This window comes from Argiope bruennichi, chromosome 2, assembly GCF_947563725.1.
Source record: "Argiope bruennichi chromosome 2, qqArgBrue1.1, whole genome shotgun sequence".
NCBI classification, from domain to species: domain Eukaryota; kingdom Metazoa; phylum Arthropoda; class Arachnida; order Araneae; family Araneidae; genus Argiope; species Argiope bruennichi.
In genome coordinates this window covers 34,644,931-34,661,827 of record NC_079152.1, presented here as the reverse complement: position 1 = coordinate 34,661,827, position 16,897 = coordinate 34,644,931, and the positions used below count along the sequence as shown (strand labels likewise).

Genomic DNA, 16,897 nt, shown 5'->3' with positions numbered 1-16,897 from the left:
TAGCTAGTAATTTCTTGCTAAAGCAAACATCGTTTAGTATGTTCCATAACTTAGCTGTGTTAATAGTGTTGTATAAGAAGAACAAAACCATAGGTTGGGACCCAGAGCTTTCTTGTGTATATTACTCAGCTATACTATGCCTTAATCTATTAGAATGAATATATGGAATATATTCACAATAACAGCATTTTAAATGTTAGAAATTACCTGCTTCTATCATATACTTGAAGTAGATCACTTATGAGTTCAACTTACTTATGAATTAGATAATATGGGCTGTAGCGTATGTCAAGAAATTTTTATTGTACTACGAATTGGTTAAATTATATATTTGAATGCATATGCTGTTATTGTTTTTCTTATGAATTGACTTTTCGCTATCTTTTTAATTGACAGTATCGTGAAGTTTTATTAATTTATTTTACACATTAATGCTTAAGTACTTTTTCATTATTGTGTCAAAAAATGCGTAACTTAACATACTTGGTATATTATTGAATTTATAGTTATCACATTTAATAGCTGTGTTTACTTTGAAGATTAAATATCTGCAAATTTCAGTATTTTCGTTAAAATGTAAACAATAGTTTTGTCCATCTAGATTCGAATGAAAATTTCAACTTTTAAAAAGACTTTTGTTAATTATTGTAGAATAAATTTTATGGTTCATTTTATTACTAAGAAATTATAATTTCAATAATATAAGTCTGAAAATCAGAATACGGATTTTCTTATAAATTTTAAAATATATATATTGCAAATGGAATTGCTATGAAATAGTTCAACTATAGTAAATAAATTCTAGGATCATATTGAATTTTAATGTGCAAATTTTTTATTAATTATTGATAAGTAATCAAGGCTTGCAGAAAAAGCATCTTGTTCTGCAGTTTTGCAGTTCATTTTAATGGTTCGAAACATATTAATTTGTCGATGAAATATTGCAAAATAAATAAAAGGACAGTTTCTTAAAAATGCATTTCTTTTTTATTCATACAAATTAAACATACAACGAATTTTCATAAGATAATCCTTAAGCGCTTATTGCCACATGTTCGGCCGTTCCATAAAAATCAGTCCATCTAAAAAATATTAGAAAAGTATAATTGTGATTACTTTGCAAACACTTTCATTATTTTAAAAATGAAAACCAACAATTAATATTAAATCGCTTATTTAAAAATTGAGTTAAAAGGAGCGAGTTTTTTCATAATAGTAAATACATTACATAGAATTTTTTGAATAATTGAGTGGGTAAAAATTAACTAAGCTCTCAAGGTTTGAAATTTTAGTATTTCAAATGAAAACTGGTATCGACATTCAAGTAATGAAATTATCTTTCTTAATTATCTTATTGGCATTATTCTTAAGATTCATAAGAACCGAATTAAATTATTGACATTATTCAGTTGCAGCAAATACGTTGTACTGTTGAAGATTCTCAAATATAAGATTTTCCTGCTGTTATAAGTTCCATGAGATATAAAAACAAAAATATTTGCATAGAACGGAATATGTATGAAAATTTCTTTATTTAGTACTGAATAATAAAACTCACTTACATTTTTTACAGTGTTTAATAAATAATATGTTTTTACATATGAATAATAGAAAAAATAATATAATACTTATCACATTTTGTTAATTTAATAGAGTATTCCTTTGCCTCTTATGCTCTAGTTCACTTTTAAAGAATATTTTACACACATATGTAAATAATTTTATTAATTTATTTATTCATTTATTTTTTGGTAAACTATCTTTTTTGTTTAAAGTTTGAAACTGAAATCTGTATATTTCCATTTAATGGGAAATAAAAATTTCGTTTGCCTTTACGTGCCTTCTTGTAATCCCGTTATTTAATAAATCACAGAAAAACAATCTTACAATTATGCATGGTCTTTTGTGACGATTCAAAATTATTAAAAAGTTAGTATTAAATAATTATAATGACACTAACATTTTATTAAATTTGTTAATGAATATATTTAACTGAACTTTAACAAATAAATTTGATACTAGCTTGAAAGACTTAAGGATGGATGACATTTAAAGACCTGTAGTCATGAAATTCGCGAAACTAATGTAATTTCGGTAGAATAGTTGTAAATATGCAAATTTCAACAACAATGCCTCGAAGATCACATGACTGATTCATTAGGGCACAATCATTTGCCTGATGCGCATGTGATATGTGATAGAAATATAGGATGTATTATTATTTAAGATTATTTGTTATTTATCATTACAGATATATGTTACTTCAAGTGTAAGTAAAAGAACTCATCTAATTAGTTAATTGGAAGAGAAACATGGCGTGTTGGCGAAACGTTTGGCGTGATCCACAGCCTGTTTCCCGAGCAAGAAAAACACCCATTCGAGATATTCGGAAGACGATGAGGAACTCTATGGGTTTTCATTCAATATAAATAAATTAAAAGTGACTGTAACCTTAAATTTGAAGCATTGATTCCTATATCTTGCCATTAGCTGGTTTGATGTTCTTAATTATTATATTTATTCTGCGCGTAAAGATTTTTATTTCACACACTCTATACAGGCTATAACTATAATTATTTTAAACATGTGCCCATTATGGGGTTTTTTTTAAAAAAAAAAGAGAGATTTGTCTGTAAAGAGGATTTCGGGGTATTCATATGCAAACAGCAGCACTTTATTGCGGTCAGAAATCTAAAATATTAATAATATATCAAATACGCTGTCTAAAATATTTGGCTGTCCATATTGTACAAATTCTACATCATTGAAGTTTTCACAACGATGGCACTGTTTACATTAGTGAAGATAGCAAGGGAATTGAACAAATGAACAGTGGGTTTGTATGCTCATATGAGAATGATCCTAGAATGACTAATGAATCTAGACTCCAACTATAAAAGAAAGTGATGACCTGGTGTCATCTCAGTAAAAGTTATAACAGGCATCATTGAATAATATAATATAAAATGGAAGAATAGTTTAATAGTTTAATTGGTCTTTCAAACGAGGGATGCAGGATGTAAAGCGAGGACATCCTTAGTGATAACTCTTTTTACATCCTATACTGGCCATTTGAGATAGAAACCGGCTATTATAGAGTTGCACGCTCAAGATAGGACCGGCTCAGTAGTGAAAGGATTGACGTATAATGTGTAATTTTTAAACAATTGAAAAGTATCATCACAAGTGATATTTATCTCCAAAAGCATTATGAACTTGTTAAGTGTTTTAGCTAGTCAACAATCACAAACCACATTGCACATATTTGATCAAGTGATTCCATTCTCAAACATGTATAAGAATATAAAAGATCTCTCTCACGTACCTAATGCTAACTCTTTTTAGTTAGTACAGGGAGGAAACAAGTAGGTATTATTAGGGCGCCTTTTTGAGTTGCAAAATTCAGTTTATATTGGAGATTTTGGCCCTTTTTTTGTCTCATAAATTTCCTCAAAGTAGTAAATATTTAAAATATGGATGAAGAATTACGCAACTTACCTATAGCACTGATGAAATTCGGAATCCTTGATTGGAATTTTATCCAGCTTAAACCTCGTTATCCATTGACATGGCTGGCCAGCGTCTCTTCAAAGTCAAATTGAAATGCATCACAGGATAATCTTCTCCTGGACAGCAGGGATAGAATTTGGATTGTCTATCTGATTTTGCAGTCACAAGTTTCCAGTCGGGATTAGAATTGTCGAAATCGGAAATGTCAACCTACGAAAAACATTTATTTAATATTGTAAGATGTTTAGTCACAGTGTTGTATTTATATTGGTTAAGCTTTACTGTTGATACTTTATAACATCAGGTAATCATTAAAGTCCTGATGTATTGTGTGTGTGTCTTTTAGCGATTTCTAATGCGTCATTCAAGTATTTTTAATTTAAAAAAAATTTAAAATCAAAATTATCTTTAAGAGTTTGTTTTTTTGGTCGTCATCTTCATTTTCTCTAATCCCAACATGTTCTGCTTTCCATCTTAATCTAATCTTTTGTCGGCATCTTCTTCCATCTTAATCACGAAATACCTTCAAGAATTATAGAATTGTAATAGTGTAAAATTAGAGAAGATTTTGTGGGAAAATATTTTTAGACGCTTCAATGTTATTTTTGGAATTCGTATAAATGATAAATTTTGAAAAATCCGAAGCAACAACTTTTACCAGACCTCGGTAAATCTAATATAGTTTTGATGTAAAAACTGAATGGAAAGAATTCAACTTTTTAACGTCATAATATCTGGAAAAAAAACTGCTGAACTAACGATATTTTTAAGTTTTCAGCCATTGGTATACAGAGATAAAGCTACGACCCTCTGTGCTCGAAAAAGTTTCTGAAAAATTACATCAAATGTTGATGATAAAGGAAAATGTTTAAATTCATCATTAAAATCATTTCCGTCCTGAAATAGAAGGAGCCTTTCAATATTTGCTATTATAGAAAAGTCTCCAATATGTTCAGCATTTATCCAATTCGGAATCCGAAAGTTGGTATAAAGGACTGTTTTATAGAAAACAATGAACTACAAATAAGAATAACAGTTCTTTTTCTAACTCTGAAAATATCTCCTGGCAAACCAATTCTTGTTACACGTACTTTAGCATGTTCATGTTGATTAAATCAAATGCAATGTAAATTGTGTCTGCAACATTTTTGGGATCTTTTCCCAGGATTCTCGAAAGAAATTTCGTTGTTCTTGTCAGCGAAACGAATGAGGTTAAAAATGGGGTTTAATTCACTTTTTTCAAACGAAACCATAATTCCTACAAAACGCATCATTTAGTTCACATTTGAATAATAAACTCACCTCTGGTGTATATAGTTGAATATTGAGAAGCTTTCCGCTGTACGTCCATGAGCCAACTTTGATAACGCATTCGAAGTAATTTTTCTCTTGTTTCTTCAGCAAAGGGCATCTGCTTTTGACAGTGAAGAAAGGTACCCAGAGAACAGTTCCATCGTTGTACACAAGAACTTGAGTGTTGGATGTCGGGAACAAGGCACTGTCAGGGGATCTGAAATTACGCAAAATTTCTCATATCTGGTAATATACGAAGATAATGAAGCATCAAAATGTCAAGAATAAATGAAAGACTTCGGACTACAGATATTATTCTTATTTTTTTAAAAAAATATTGCTTTCTAACTCATTGTTAATTCTGTTGTTGTTGCTTATCCTCAAAAGATCTGGCATATATATGTCAGATAGGTTCCAGTAGGTTGTTGACTCCAAAAAAATGTATAATAATAAACGGATAGGATATTAAGTTTCCCCTATAAATTCCGATGCAATTTAGAATGTGATCCGGTGAAGCTGGAGGGTCGCAGCATATTTTACAAGTGGGTTGGGCTTTTCTACCACTTTTAAAGGGAAGACACTTAAGATAGCTAGTTTGAAGTCTAACCAGGACAGTCTGGGAGCCACGGTCACATTCGATTTCCAGCTGAATGCCAGGGGATTATCCCGTGTGCCATTCGTGTGCAGGTGGAATATGCCATATTAAATTGTGTTTAGATCTTTCATTTTTTCATTTGCGTATAGTTCTTCATAAGTAAGAGAAGAGCCAGTGGCCATTGTTAATTCTATCTAAGCAATCAAGGGGAAAATATGGCATCTTATCTTATATAAAACGATCTCATGTGCCTGAGGTAGAGGCCTGGCCATTTTCAATATAATCGATTGGATTGCCTTCTAGATAGACTTTCATGTGAGACTGATGTATGATTGAGTTTTCTAAAAGATAACCTTCATTACCTATAGTGACAGTAGAAATAAATTTGCCTTTTAAGTGGACATCGCTTTACTAGTTTTTGAATGATATTAGTCAACAGTAGAGTTGACTAATATCTTTCATCCTGTTCATGTTTCGAAATTAAGCCATCTATACTTTAATCCTTTTTGCCATTGGTTGGCTCTTCAGTAATGTCACATGAGTAAGACTATAGTAACGATATTTAGAATAAATTTGTGACTCTAATGAAAACCAGCACTGTCGCTAAGGAAATTTGTTACATTACATAGTGTACATTGATTACGAAAAATTTTAAGCTCTTGGTTACCAAAAGGTTTATATATATAATAATCTATGTCTTTTGATAGAATCTATGACTTATTTGCGAAGTAGGCATATAAGGAGCTTCTGTAATTTTTAATATGCTCCAATGCTTTACTATGCAGTAATAAATAGGATGAAATATTGGAGTAAATTCAAAAAGAAATAACGGATTCTAAGTTTTTATACTGTATTCTTAGGTATAAATAAAATATTTATGACAAATCAATATTTTAAATTAAAAAAATTACTTTTCTGTAACTAAAATAGACCAAATTATAAAACCATTCTTCCATTATTTAAAGCAAATCAATGTCCGTCTCCAGGAAGATTAGCCTGGCGGATTTTAGTATCAAAAATACTTCCTAAATATTACTAATAGGACTTAAAGATTAGACTTTGCAATTTTCTCAGCAGTGCATATAAACTGAAGTGCCAGAAAAACTGGTGCACCAATTTAATATAGTGTAGAGCCCCCATGAGCACGCAGAAGTGTTGCAACATGGCATGGCATGGATTCAACTAATTCTGTAGACAGTTCATATTATGATTCCTGCAGGGCAGTCCACAAAGCTATGGGAGTACGAGCTGGTGGAGTTCTCTTAAGGATAGCACATTGCAAAACATCCCAAATATGCTGGATAATGTTCATGGTAGGGGAATTAAGTGACCAACAGAGGAAACGAAATTTAGAAGAGTGCTCCTCAAGCCACTCGGTAGCTACTGTAGACCTGTAGTGTGGAGCATTATTCTGTTGGAATTGTCCCCGTAAGTCGGAATGAACACAAGATTTGAATGGATGTTGTTGGTCAGAAAAGATGTTTACGTACAGATGACATCTCGTGGTTTAATCTAGATGTATCAGCAATCCCCTTTCATGCCAACTGCACATGCCCCATACCATCACAGAGCCTCCACCAGCTTGGACAGTTCCTTTTAGGCATGATGGTTCCATGGATTCATTGGGTTTTCTCACCACCCGTACACGGCCATCCGTCCAATAGAATTGAAAACGTGACTCGTCAGACCGGACAACGTTTTTCCAAACATTAAGTGTCCAATGACGGTGTTGGTGAGCCCTGTCAAGGCGCAGACCTTTGTGCCACTGAGTCAATGATACACCAGATGGTACACGGCTGCGAAAGCTCATATCAATGTGGGTACGTTGCGCAGTGCTTACGCTGACTCTTGTTGATGTGACTGCATTAAAATCCGCAACAGTTTGAGGAAATGTTGAACCCATATCTCGTGTAACTGTCGGTGATCCCGTTCTGTCAAGGTCTTTTTCCGACCGCACCGCTTTCGGAGAATTGAAGTTTTACCGGAAACCTGATATTCGCGATACATCCTTGAAGTGATCTTGTGCGAAAATCCAAATTTCATCGCTACTTCGAAAATGCTGTGTCACATCTCCTGTGCACCGACGATTAGTCCCGTTGAAAATCACTTACACCTTGATCACCTGCCATTGTAACAGCAAGAATCTATGTACTAGCTTCCGCAGACACCTGTTGTCTTAAATGCGCACTGTCGACTGCATCGCGTTACGCTGATTGGTTGAATACCTAAATTATTTGCCTGTGGCCTGCTATATCGGTTTTTCTGGCTGTTCAGTGTATATTGAATGAAATTGTACGTAAAAAAAATCTTTACGTCATTTGAAGCATTTTTTCTTGTTGGGAGAGTGTGTGCTTACTTTTAGTGATTTAAAAATTATTTATCGGCCAACGATTAGTCAACATCCGTTACTGTCATCTGAGAACTAAATTCGCTTCCATCAAGAGCCAAGATTCTCTATTCTGGGTCAGGGTTGCTTCGACTCCGCCAAATACCTTCACAATTCGTCTATCGCTGACTCCATGTGATTTTTTGTAAGTAGTTAAAGATTCACCCACAGCTCTTTAGAGCGGCTGGCCAGAGGTCATGCATACATTTGTTAATTTTAAAAGAATACTTGATAGATTTTTGCAGATCTTAAAATGTACTCATTTTTCTATCCAGTTTTATAAATTCATTACCCCAAATTAGAGCCCATAAAACATTTCAAAATTAAAAAATAGCAAGCGTGTGCGAGAGTTCTAAATAGGATAATAATTCATATAGGGTCATTGATTTTTAAGATGTAAAATCTATCATATTACTCAATTAATAAAGCAAGAACAAATTTACAAGTCTTCGAATTTAGAAGATGCTCTAAAAAATTTATAATTCGAAGTAAAGTTTAAAATGCATTTATCTTTTAATAGCATCAAAAGCAGTTAAAACCATTTCAAGTAAATAATTATAAGTGAATAAAAGCTATGTTGTGAGAGTAATTTGAAATATTTTGTTTATTCAGCTTCAGTTAATCACAAGATCTTGCATTATCTTGTGAAATAAAATAGCTCCCTCAATGAAATTTATTATGAACAATAGCGATTCAAAAAGAATTAAAATTTTACTTACGCTGTGTAAATGGACAAATCTGGTTTCCAAACGAGGTCATTAGGCAGTCGCAATACGGTGATATTGTTAAATTCAGAAGGATCCCATTTCAGAAAATCATCATTCCATTTCTAAAAAAACAAAGGGAAATCATTTAATTATGTATAGTTTAAGAATTTGCCATGATTTTTGCTTTGTGATTTCTCCATTGTGCTGAATTATTTTGTTTATCAGCAAAATAATGCTATATATGTGTTTAGTTATTTCTAACTAAATCATTGCATTTTCTAGATATCGAAATTACCATTTAAAATTTATTCAATGCCATCAAGTATTATTTAAGTTTGAGTTTTGGCTGTATTTTTGAATTTTGTACTAAATTAGCCAGGAATGACAGTACTGCGCCTGACAAATTTGTGAGAAATCATTGGTAAAAAGATATGACAGTATTTAAGTAAGGCATAATAAAAAAATCTGTTATATATATATACATTATATATATGTATATATACGCATGCCACATACACACACTTTTGTCCGTGTTAAGGCAAATTATACAATTGGGGAGAAATTTAAAAACTAATGTTGTAAAAATATTTGTGAGATTAAAATTTGCTAAAAGAATGGTAAAATTTGATATATTGAAAGAAGAATTAACCATTTGGGATAAGGACTATAAAAACAATAACAGAGTTGAGGATCAAATTTAGCAAATGCAGCAGGACAATCTAACTAATACAAGCATTGACTAATTGCGCAAATCGAAAAAGATTCTCTGAACAACATTAGTTTTTCCGTATCGAGATTGCATGCTCTCATTCGAATTAGATCATCGTCCAAATTTAAGTTATTGAAACTGTGCTAACGACAATTACGGGTGTGATGGAATGAAAGGATTTGTAATTGGAATACTTATCAAACATATGAATCTATTTTTTTTGTTGTTGTTGTTGGTTTGATGAGGCATGGTTTTCTAATTTTTTTTATACAATCGAAAATAATCTATGATAATGTTATTAAATAAAATAAGGATCGGTTTATGAGGGAAAAATTCTGACGAAAGCAGGAAATCAAGACCATTTATAATTCTCCACAAGAATGAAGCAATAATTTTTTTCATTTATTGTTCTTCCCCCTCCCTTCTATTGAACATTTTATTAACATACTACTTTAATTTTAATATAGAAATTTAAAATATGAAATTATTTTCTCTGAGTTTCATCGGAACTATTTATTTTCCTATAATATAAAAGGAATAAACTAAAAAGATTTTTACACTTTTATTATTATGCCAAAAACATTCTTAAAAAACCAAAAAACCCTTTTTTGAATTGAACACAATGTTCAATATAATGTATTTCAAATTCAATTCATTATCTTCAATCCACTTTTTTTTTCTCGAATTCTGTACCAGGTATCAACAAGCACGCTGATTAAGAAAAAATTAATTATTCGATTAACTAATAATTAAGTAATAAAACCATTAATATATCTTAATGAGATGAGCACAAAAAACGAACAAAATATCAGATCTCTAAGACATCAGGCACCGAGTTAAAAATTCTATCAGAAATTTCAATAATGTAACAAAATATTAATTATTATAAAGTGTATAAAATGGTCATATAACATATAAAAATGTATCACATTTGTATCATATTTGAGTTTCATAATTTAATTAGAATATAAACAATACAATTGTATTTAAATAATTTAATTCTTTATAATGATATTTTTTGCTTACCATTCTCATGAATGTATCGATCACTAAAACTTGACTCTTTGGATCCTGAAAAAAAATGCTGCTTTTAATATTTTAAGCAACTCAAGTCATTTAAAATATCTATATATACATGTATATATATAACACTTTAAGTACGTGACATAGAAATAGCTGTTATTACATATTGTAGAATGACAACAATGAAATGTAAATGAAACATTATACAATTGGTTGGTTGCTTGCTTTACAGAATGCTTTTAGAGTTGCACTTAATTCAACACTTCTCTTAACTACTGGAGTTGCAAAATATAAATTCTAGTGTGTGAGTATACCATATCACTCCATTCAGTCAGCGGATAGATGATGTGAATGAAATCAAGTTTATCGAAATAGACTGCAAATTTAAATCGAGCATGAAAACAGGCTTAACCATCGCAAAATGTATCGCAAAATCTTCTCTATAAAAATATTGAAATATTAAGAAAAATCTATATTTTAAATATAGTTTACATTTGAATTCTTTGGGAAAAGAAGTCTATATATACAACTTTGCAAATTCATAATTTGTGTCTTTCATTTTTGAATACTCAAAAAAACAATTTTATCATTGCTCATACAGAATAAAATGAATTTTTAACATACATCTCAAAACAATTTAATTATGTTAAAAGAGAATGCATTTTTATAAGGATTTACTATTTTTAATGCCGGCGTCCTGGCATAGGGGTAGCGCGTCTTCCCCGTGATCTGGGCGTCCTTGGTTCGAGTCCCGGTTTGGTCATGGTTGTCTTCCATTTTCCCCACCGCCAAACGAGTAAGGCTTCAGTTTATTTTTTCTCCCAACAGAAATGAGGCTAGGGTTAACGTTTTTCGGCGGATTATTTCAAACGATTCTGTTTATTTTCTTAATGTTTTATGCATTTAAAATTAAACATTGTTAATTAATCCATGTTTCAGATTCATTCTGAAGTACTTTTGAATTAAAATAACACAGAATAAAGGAAATTAAAAATGTCTAATCTGCATAGCGTTACCCCAACTGGAGTAGAAAAATTTTACGCATTTGCGTTACCGTAATTGGCAAAGAAAATTCACGCATGCGCATTCTGTTCCGACTGTTGCCATGACAACCATTATGAACGGACGATTTAAATTATTTTTAGGTTAGTTGCATGCTTTTGTAAGTAAATTGTATTTATGTTAGTTATATATTTTTGTATATGCTTATAGTTTTAAGTACATCGTTTTTTAAGTAGTTTTTTTAAACCTGTTTTCGACCGATTATTTTAAACGATTCATTTTATTTTCTTAGTGTTTGATGGATTTAAAATTAAACATTGTTAATGAATCGATCTGTTCATGATGAATCTGAGAAAATTTTGTTGACAGATTCTTGAGATAATACATAAATTAAGAAAGATATTCTTTAGTGCCCATAAAGTTTAAATGCTCAGTGACTCTATTATCAGTAATCATATTATTAAAAAAAATGCTTTGTTTCAGTAAAAAATATTATATTAATTGCAAATTAATCATTTACACTTTAATTTAAGGTAAAGCATAAATTCTACGGGAGCTAACAGAAAATTACAGAGATACAGATTACGTTATGACTGAAGGTCTTTATAATATTATGAGTGAATTGAAATTTGAAATTTTGAAATATTTTAAGGAAGAAGCTATTAATGTAGGAATTACATAAAATATTTAACTATTAAAATTTTAACGAGCATTAAGATTGGCGAACCGGCTGGTCGCCAAAGGCGGCTAGTAAATAATAAAAGGAAATTTCCTTCTTCATATTCTATCTTTATATATGTGCTATAAAAACATTTTTAAAGATCAAATCAAAGAAAACTCCAGAAATCTTCAAAATTGAGTAAATTAATAAAACGTTTATCCTTTATAAAAATCAACTTACCAACTCTCTAATGTAAATCGGAGAGAGGGATGCTGACACTGTGATGGTATTATCAGGATGCGATGCCGGTCTCACGAGCTTGTCATAATTAACGAAGATGTGGCGTCTCAGGTCTCTCTCGGTATGGACCCTTTCTGAAAACAAAACGAAATTAATGGCTGTTTTGCGATACAGAAAGATAAATTCGCAAAGAAAATTAGCGGGATTCTTTCGTAGATTTTCTCATCTGCTTTGAAATGATAAAGTCCCTTATAGTATGTTGTAAAAAGTGATTTTTTACTGATATATAAAGCCAAATAGTTTTGGCGATATATATCCATAAAATTTCTCTTAAGGTGTTAAATTTTTCCTTTTTATATTGGGGATTTGTCACGGGTTTTTTTTTAATTACTTTTTCTATTTCAGGTGCTATGACTTCTGAAATATCTTTCATGCCTTCTTCATATTCAAACAAGTAACGCGGGAAAATTCAGGTTCATAGAGTTGCTCTTGATTTATCTATGTTCTCAAGAGATATAATATGTGACAACTTATTTTCCTCATAGACATTTGGGCAAGTATTTTATTGAAAAGGAATATAGCTATGATTAGAACAATGAAAAGAAACAAATCTGCAATTTCCTCTGAATTGCTCCAAACTAAAAACAAAGAAGTCTATTCATTTGTGTTGCGAAAGGTACTATGCTTGTGCCATGCATATCCAAAAAAAAGTTATTATTCAAAGCACATTATATTCTGATATAAGTTGACGCTTCAGAATCTAAATAACCTCATGAAATCTTGATTATCATGTTACAAAATATATTGTAGACACCATAGATAAAATGATTTTATTGTATGCTTGTAGAGTAAAAACTAACAGGTGACCAATAGTAATATTTTCAAATATTCCTGGTATTTCAGTGTAATAATGTGTCCGATGGTGACCCATGTATTCATGGCAACAAACCCGTATTGGGAACAAAAATCCCAGAGTAAACGGCAAGTTTGTATCGAAACTTTGGTTATGGCATCTTCTACAAAATCTTATCTGTAAACGATATGAGCTACCACGTCACGAAATTGCATAAAATTAGTGAAAACTGGGCAAAGGCAGTTGAAAGACTTTGGAAATTTTTATGTCGAAGCACAGACCTCTATGAGCAAAAGCGAAAAAAGAAATCGTTTCTATCTCTATATATCAGATAAATCTGAAAAAATATTTATGAAATGTGGTAAACACATATGTATGCCACACTTGAATAAAGTATAAAAAAATTGCAATTTTATAAATATTCAGTTAGGAACATTCTTTAATATTGAAATACAGTCATAAGAGGGCAACCTGATCCATATAATAACATAAATATAGATTAGAATATAATTTTTAATATATTTTAATTACTACTAGTTTTTTTAATGTTGAAGATATCTAATAAAGTAACAAAATTTATCTAACATAAAATTAACCTAAATTTCTTTTGTGTAAAAAATGGAAGTTTCTGATATTTTTTTATGTTAATTTGCTGTATCTTCTTGAATTGAATGTAGATAAATATGCATAAAATATTGTCTTTTATGTCGAATACCTTCTTAAAGACAAAAATAAATTTTCCATTAATTTTGTTCAAAATTTGAAAATAAAAGTATTGTTAGTAATTAAAATAAGAAACATTGAGTCCATTTGGACCCGAAGACGGTGTGTGTATTTTGAAATAAACACAGCAGCAGGGTTAAAAATGTATTTCACATTATATTTGAGTTTCTTCTAAGAAGAACAATATTTTTTATTTAAGTAATGATTTTTCAAAAAGAAAAATCAAGAAAACCCTTAAATAATATTATGTAATATGCAAAAACTAAATTGAATATTAAAGCATAATGATAAAATAAATTAAGAAAAGATTTAAAAGTACTCTTTTTTCAGTGTAGAAAATAACTTTCTATTTTAAAATTTCCATTCTTTAATTTTGAAATCTAATGCTTCTCACACTCACTACAAAGTGGCACCCACAATAGAGAATTAACCAATATATTTTGAAAATTTTAAATTAGTGTGTTATCATCAAGAATACAAAAGTGCAAAATTTCAATCATCTAGTGTAAGTTATTTAATAAATAATTACAAAATTCCATCCGTATAAACCTGAAAAAAGACAGTTTAATAAAAGTTTTTAAAAAGTTTAAAAAATACAAATATTTTTAGAGGAAGGAGTAAGAAAAAAAAAAAGCAAAAAGGAAACAATATGGAACAATTGTCATTTTTCTGGATTTCTATATGATTAAGGATAAATGTTTAGATTTGAAACTTTTGCATAAAATCATTCTATAACAATAAAAAAACATATCCAATGAAAAGGAAAATAATTATTCGATTTAACTACTGGAAATTCTGCATCCTTGATGTATAAAAGAATGAAATGTCGCTGCCTTCAAATATATTATCACGTGACTCCAAATATGTACCAATCATTAAACATCGGAAATTATTGTGATTAATATTTTTTTTTTATTATTCTACTAGTTTTTGGGGATATTCTATTAGGTTTCTAAGTATAAGTGATTGGGACTTGAACAAATAAGAAACCTTTATTGACACTATTCCCTATTCATTTCTGGTCATTCATAACGTTTCATCAAATATGTCACGCAACTGTTTTTGCTATTTTTATTCACGATAAAAAATTGCTTTCATTTTTCTTGAATTACAAAGCCAAATTCCTATTTTTATTTTTATTAATGGGACAAGGCTTTTAGACTGATTAGGATCCTTTCAATACATTGTGACATTAAATTCGTTACGCACAGAATGCAACGAGTAATGCAATCAAAATTAGATAATATAACCTAACGCTATCCTGCCACTTGGAACCAGTAACACTGAATTATCTGATTAGTTTAATGAGCACAAGATGGTAGGAAAAGAAAAGAAAGGTATGATAAACCACCTATGGAATTTCTGCAGAAATCGCCATCAAGGAAAACCTGGATAGGTATATTTAACAAAGTAATAGTTAAATGAAGGGGAAAAATGCCTAAAAATAAATGGTCATAAAGCTTGAACTTACAGAGAAACGTTGATGTTTACAATCAACTTAAATAGAAAAACATTACTGAGCTAAATGGTCCAAGTACAGATTTGAATTTTCATTCCTAAATAGAAATTAACACAGATTATTATTTGCCAACTTAAATTTGAATATAAACACAAGTTTCAAATTAAAATTGGCAAATAAAATATTCACTTTGCAAACGCGATGATGCACATTTTAATAAATTATTTCCTAAATAATCCCATTTAAAAAAAAAATCTTATAGCCGAAATAACATTTTAGTAAAATAAATTGCTGATACATTTTCACACTTATTTTCTAGGTGAAAATCACAACATTTTATGGCAACAAAATCACATTTCAAAAGCTTTATCGCAAAATTAAATCGAATTTCAGTAACGGAAAAAAAGTTTTTTTAAAATTGTTCTCAAAAGATTTTTTCTTTAAATTTTTAGATAAAATAATATAATGTCCTTGAGATAGTTTCGAGAATACGATTTTATTTATAGAATCATTTTTTAAGGTGTACGTACACAGTAGAAGATTGTTTTTAAATTTTAAGTTTAAAAATCCAATTTTTTTACGCTAGGTCATTAATATATGGTTAAACTCATTTCAGTGAGAAAAAACCATATTGCACTAATTATTAATTAATTAAATAATATTTAATGAGCTAATTACCATATTTTTTGAAACATGATATCTGAAATTCTAATTTGTACTGATACACAATTCTAGTTGGAAATTATGCCTACTATTAGTCTTCATGTTTCTGCCTCAATCAAGTTATAAAAATATATAGTGTTTTTTAACAATTTTTTTCATCAACAATGAATAGAAAAAGCGAGATTTTTTCTGTCATTTTAACTTTTAAACAGCTATTAAAAATTTATTTCTATAAATATAACTTTGATTGAGGCACAAAACATCCGCTATTTCATACAGGTTATTTTGATATATAAATAATTGTATTTGGTTCATTTCTTGTTGAGTTATGATTGTTTGAATGAAGCAACACAGTGGAAAAATATGATTCTTCATAAAATGAGATTTAAAATAAACCGTAACTAGAGTTTCTAATGAAAACGCCTCAAGAAAAATAATTATAACTCGAGAAATATTTTGAATATTGACAACATCTTGGTATCGTTTGAAAGCTAAAGGATCAGAGAACCTTATTAAGCAATAAAAAAATATTTGATATTTTGAACGATAGTCGAAGTTTCAAGTGTGTACATACACCTTTAAATAGAACCAAGAAAATTATCAATTTCTAGATTAGGATAGAATAAGGATGAACATACCTGCAGAAACATTTTTCATAGACGAGGCCACAAGGCAGGCTAGCACAGCAAAAATGAACAGCATCCTGGAACGACTTTCGGTTGCGTTTGATCAAGTGAGTTATTAGACCTTCGACATCCACTTTTTATTGAAGCGATCAGCACACGATTTTAAACGGGAAATACGCAATAGAGAGCTCCTAGTGCGCAATTAATTGCATTGTTATCGACAGTCATGTGTAGGCTAGATTGTAACTTCCTCGGCCAATCATCTGTTTTTGAATTGGACTTGAAAAATTGCCACTCTAGACTGGTTGAGGTCACATGCAATGGTGTTCTATTAATGTAGTTATCGTTTGTGGGAATTGAACGTCCATTAGGTTACCTCGATTTGACATTGATTTTTTTTAAATTCAAGATCATTGGGTTAGCAGCAGCAATGCTTCGTAAATGTCG

General features: G+C 30.2%; 1 protein-coding gene across 1 annotated transcript; it reads right to left on the bottom strand.

The window, feature by feature from the left end:
* Positions 1-975: 975 nt before the first annotated feature.
* LOC129960496 (acetylcholine receptor subunit alpha-type acr-16-like) lies at positions 976-16,581 on the bottom strand. The gene is made up of 7 exons (XM_056073968.1): positions 16,463-16,581; positions 12,127-12,260; positions 10,227-10,271; positions 8,504-8,613; positions 4,813-5,020; positions 3,499-3,720; positions 976-1,082 (listed from the first exon to the last, which is right to left on the bottom strand). Exons 1-6 carry the CDS (start codon positions 16,524-16,526, stop codon positions 3,547-3,549), a joined length of 735 nt encoding a protein of 244 aa, XP_055929943.1. The 5' UTR covers positions 16,527-16,581; the 3' UTR covers positions 976-1,082; positions 3,499-3,546.
* Positions 16,582-16,897: the final 316 nt, after the last annotated feature.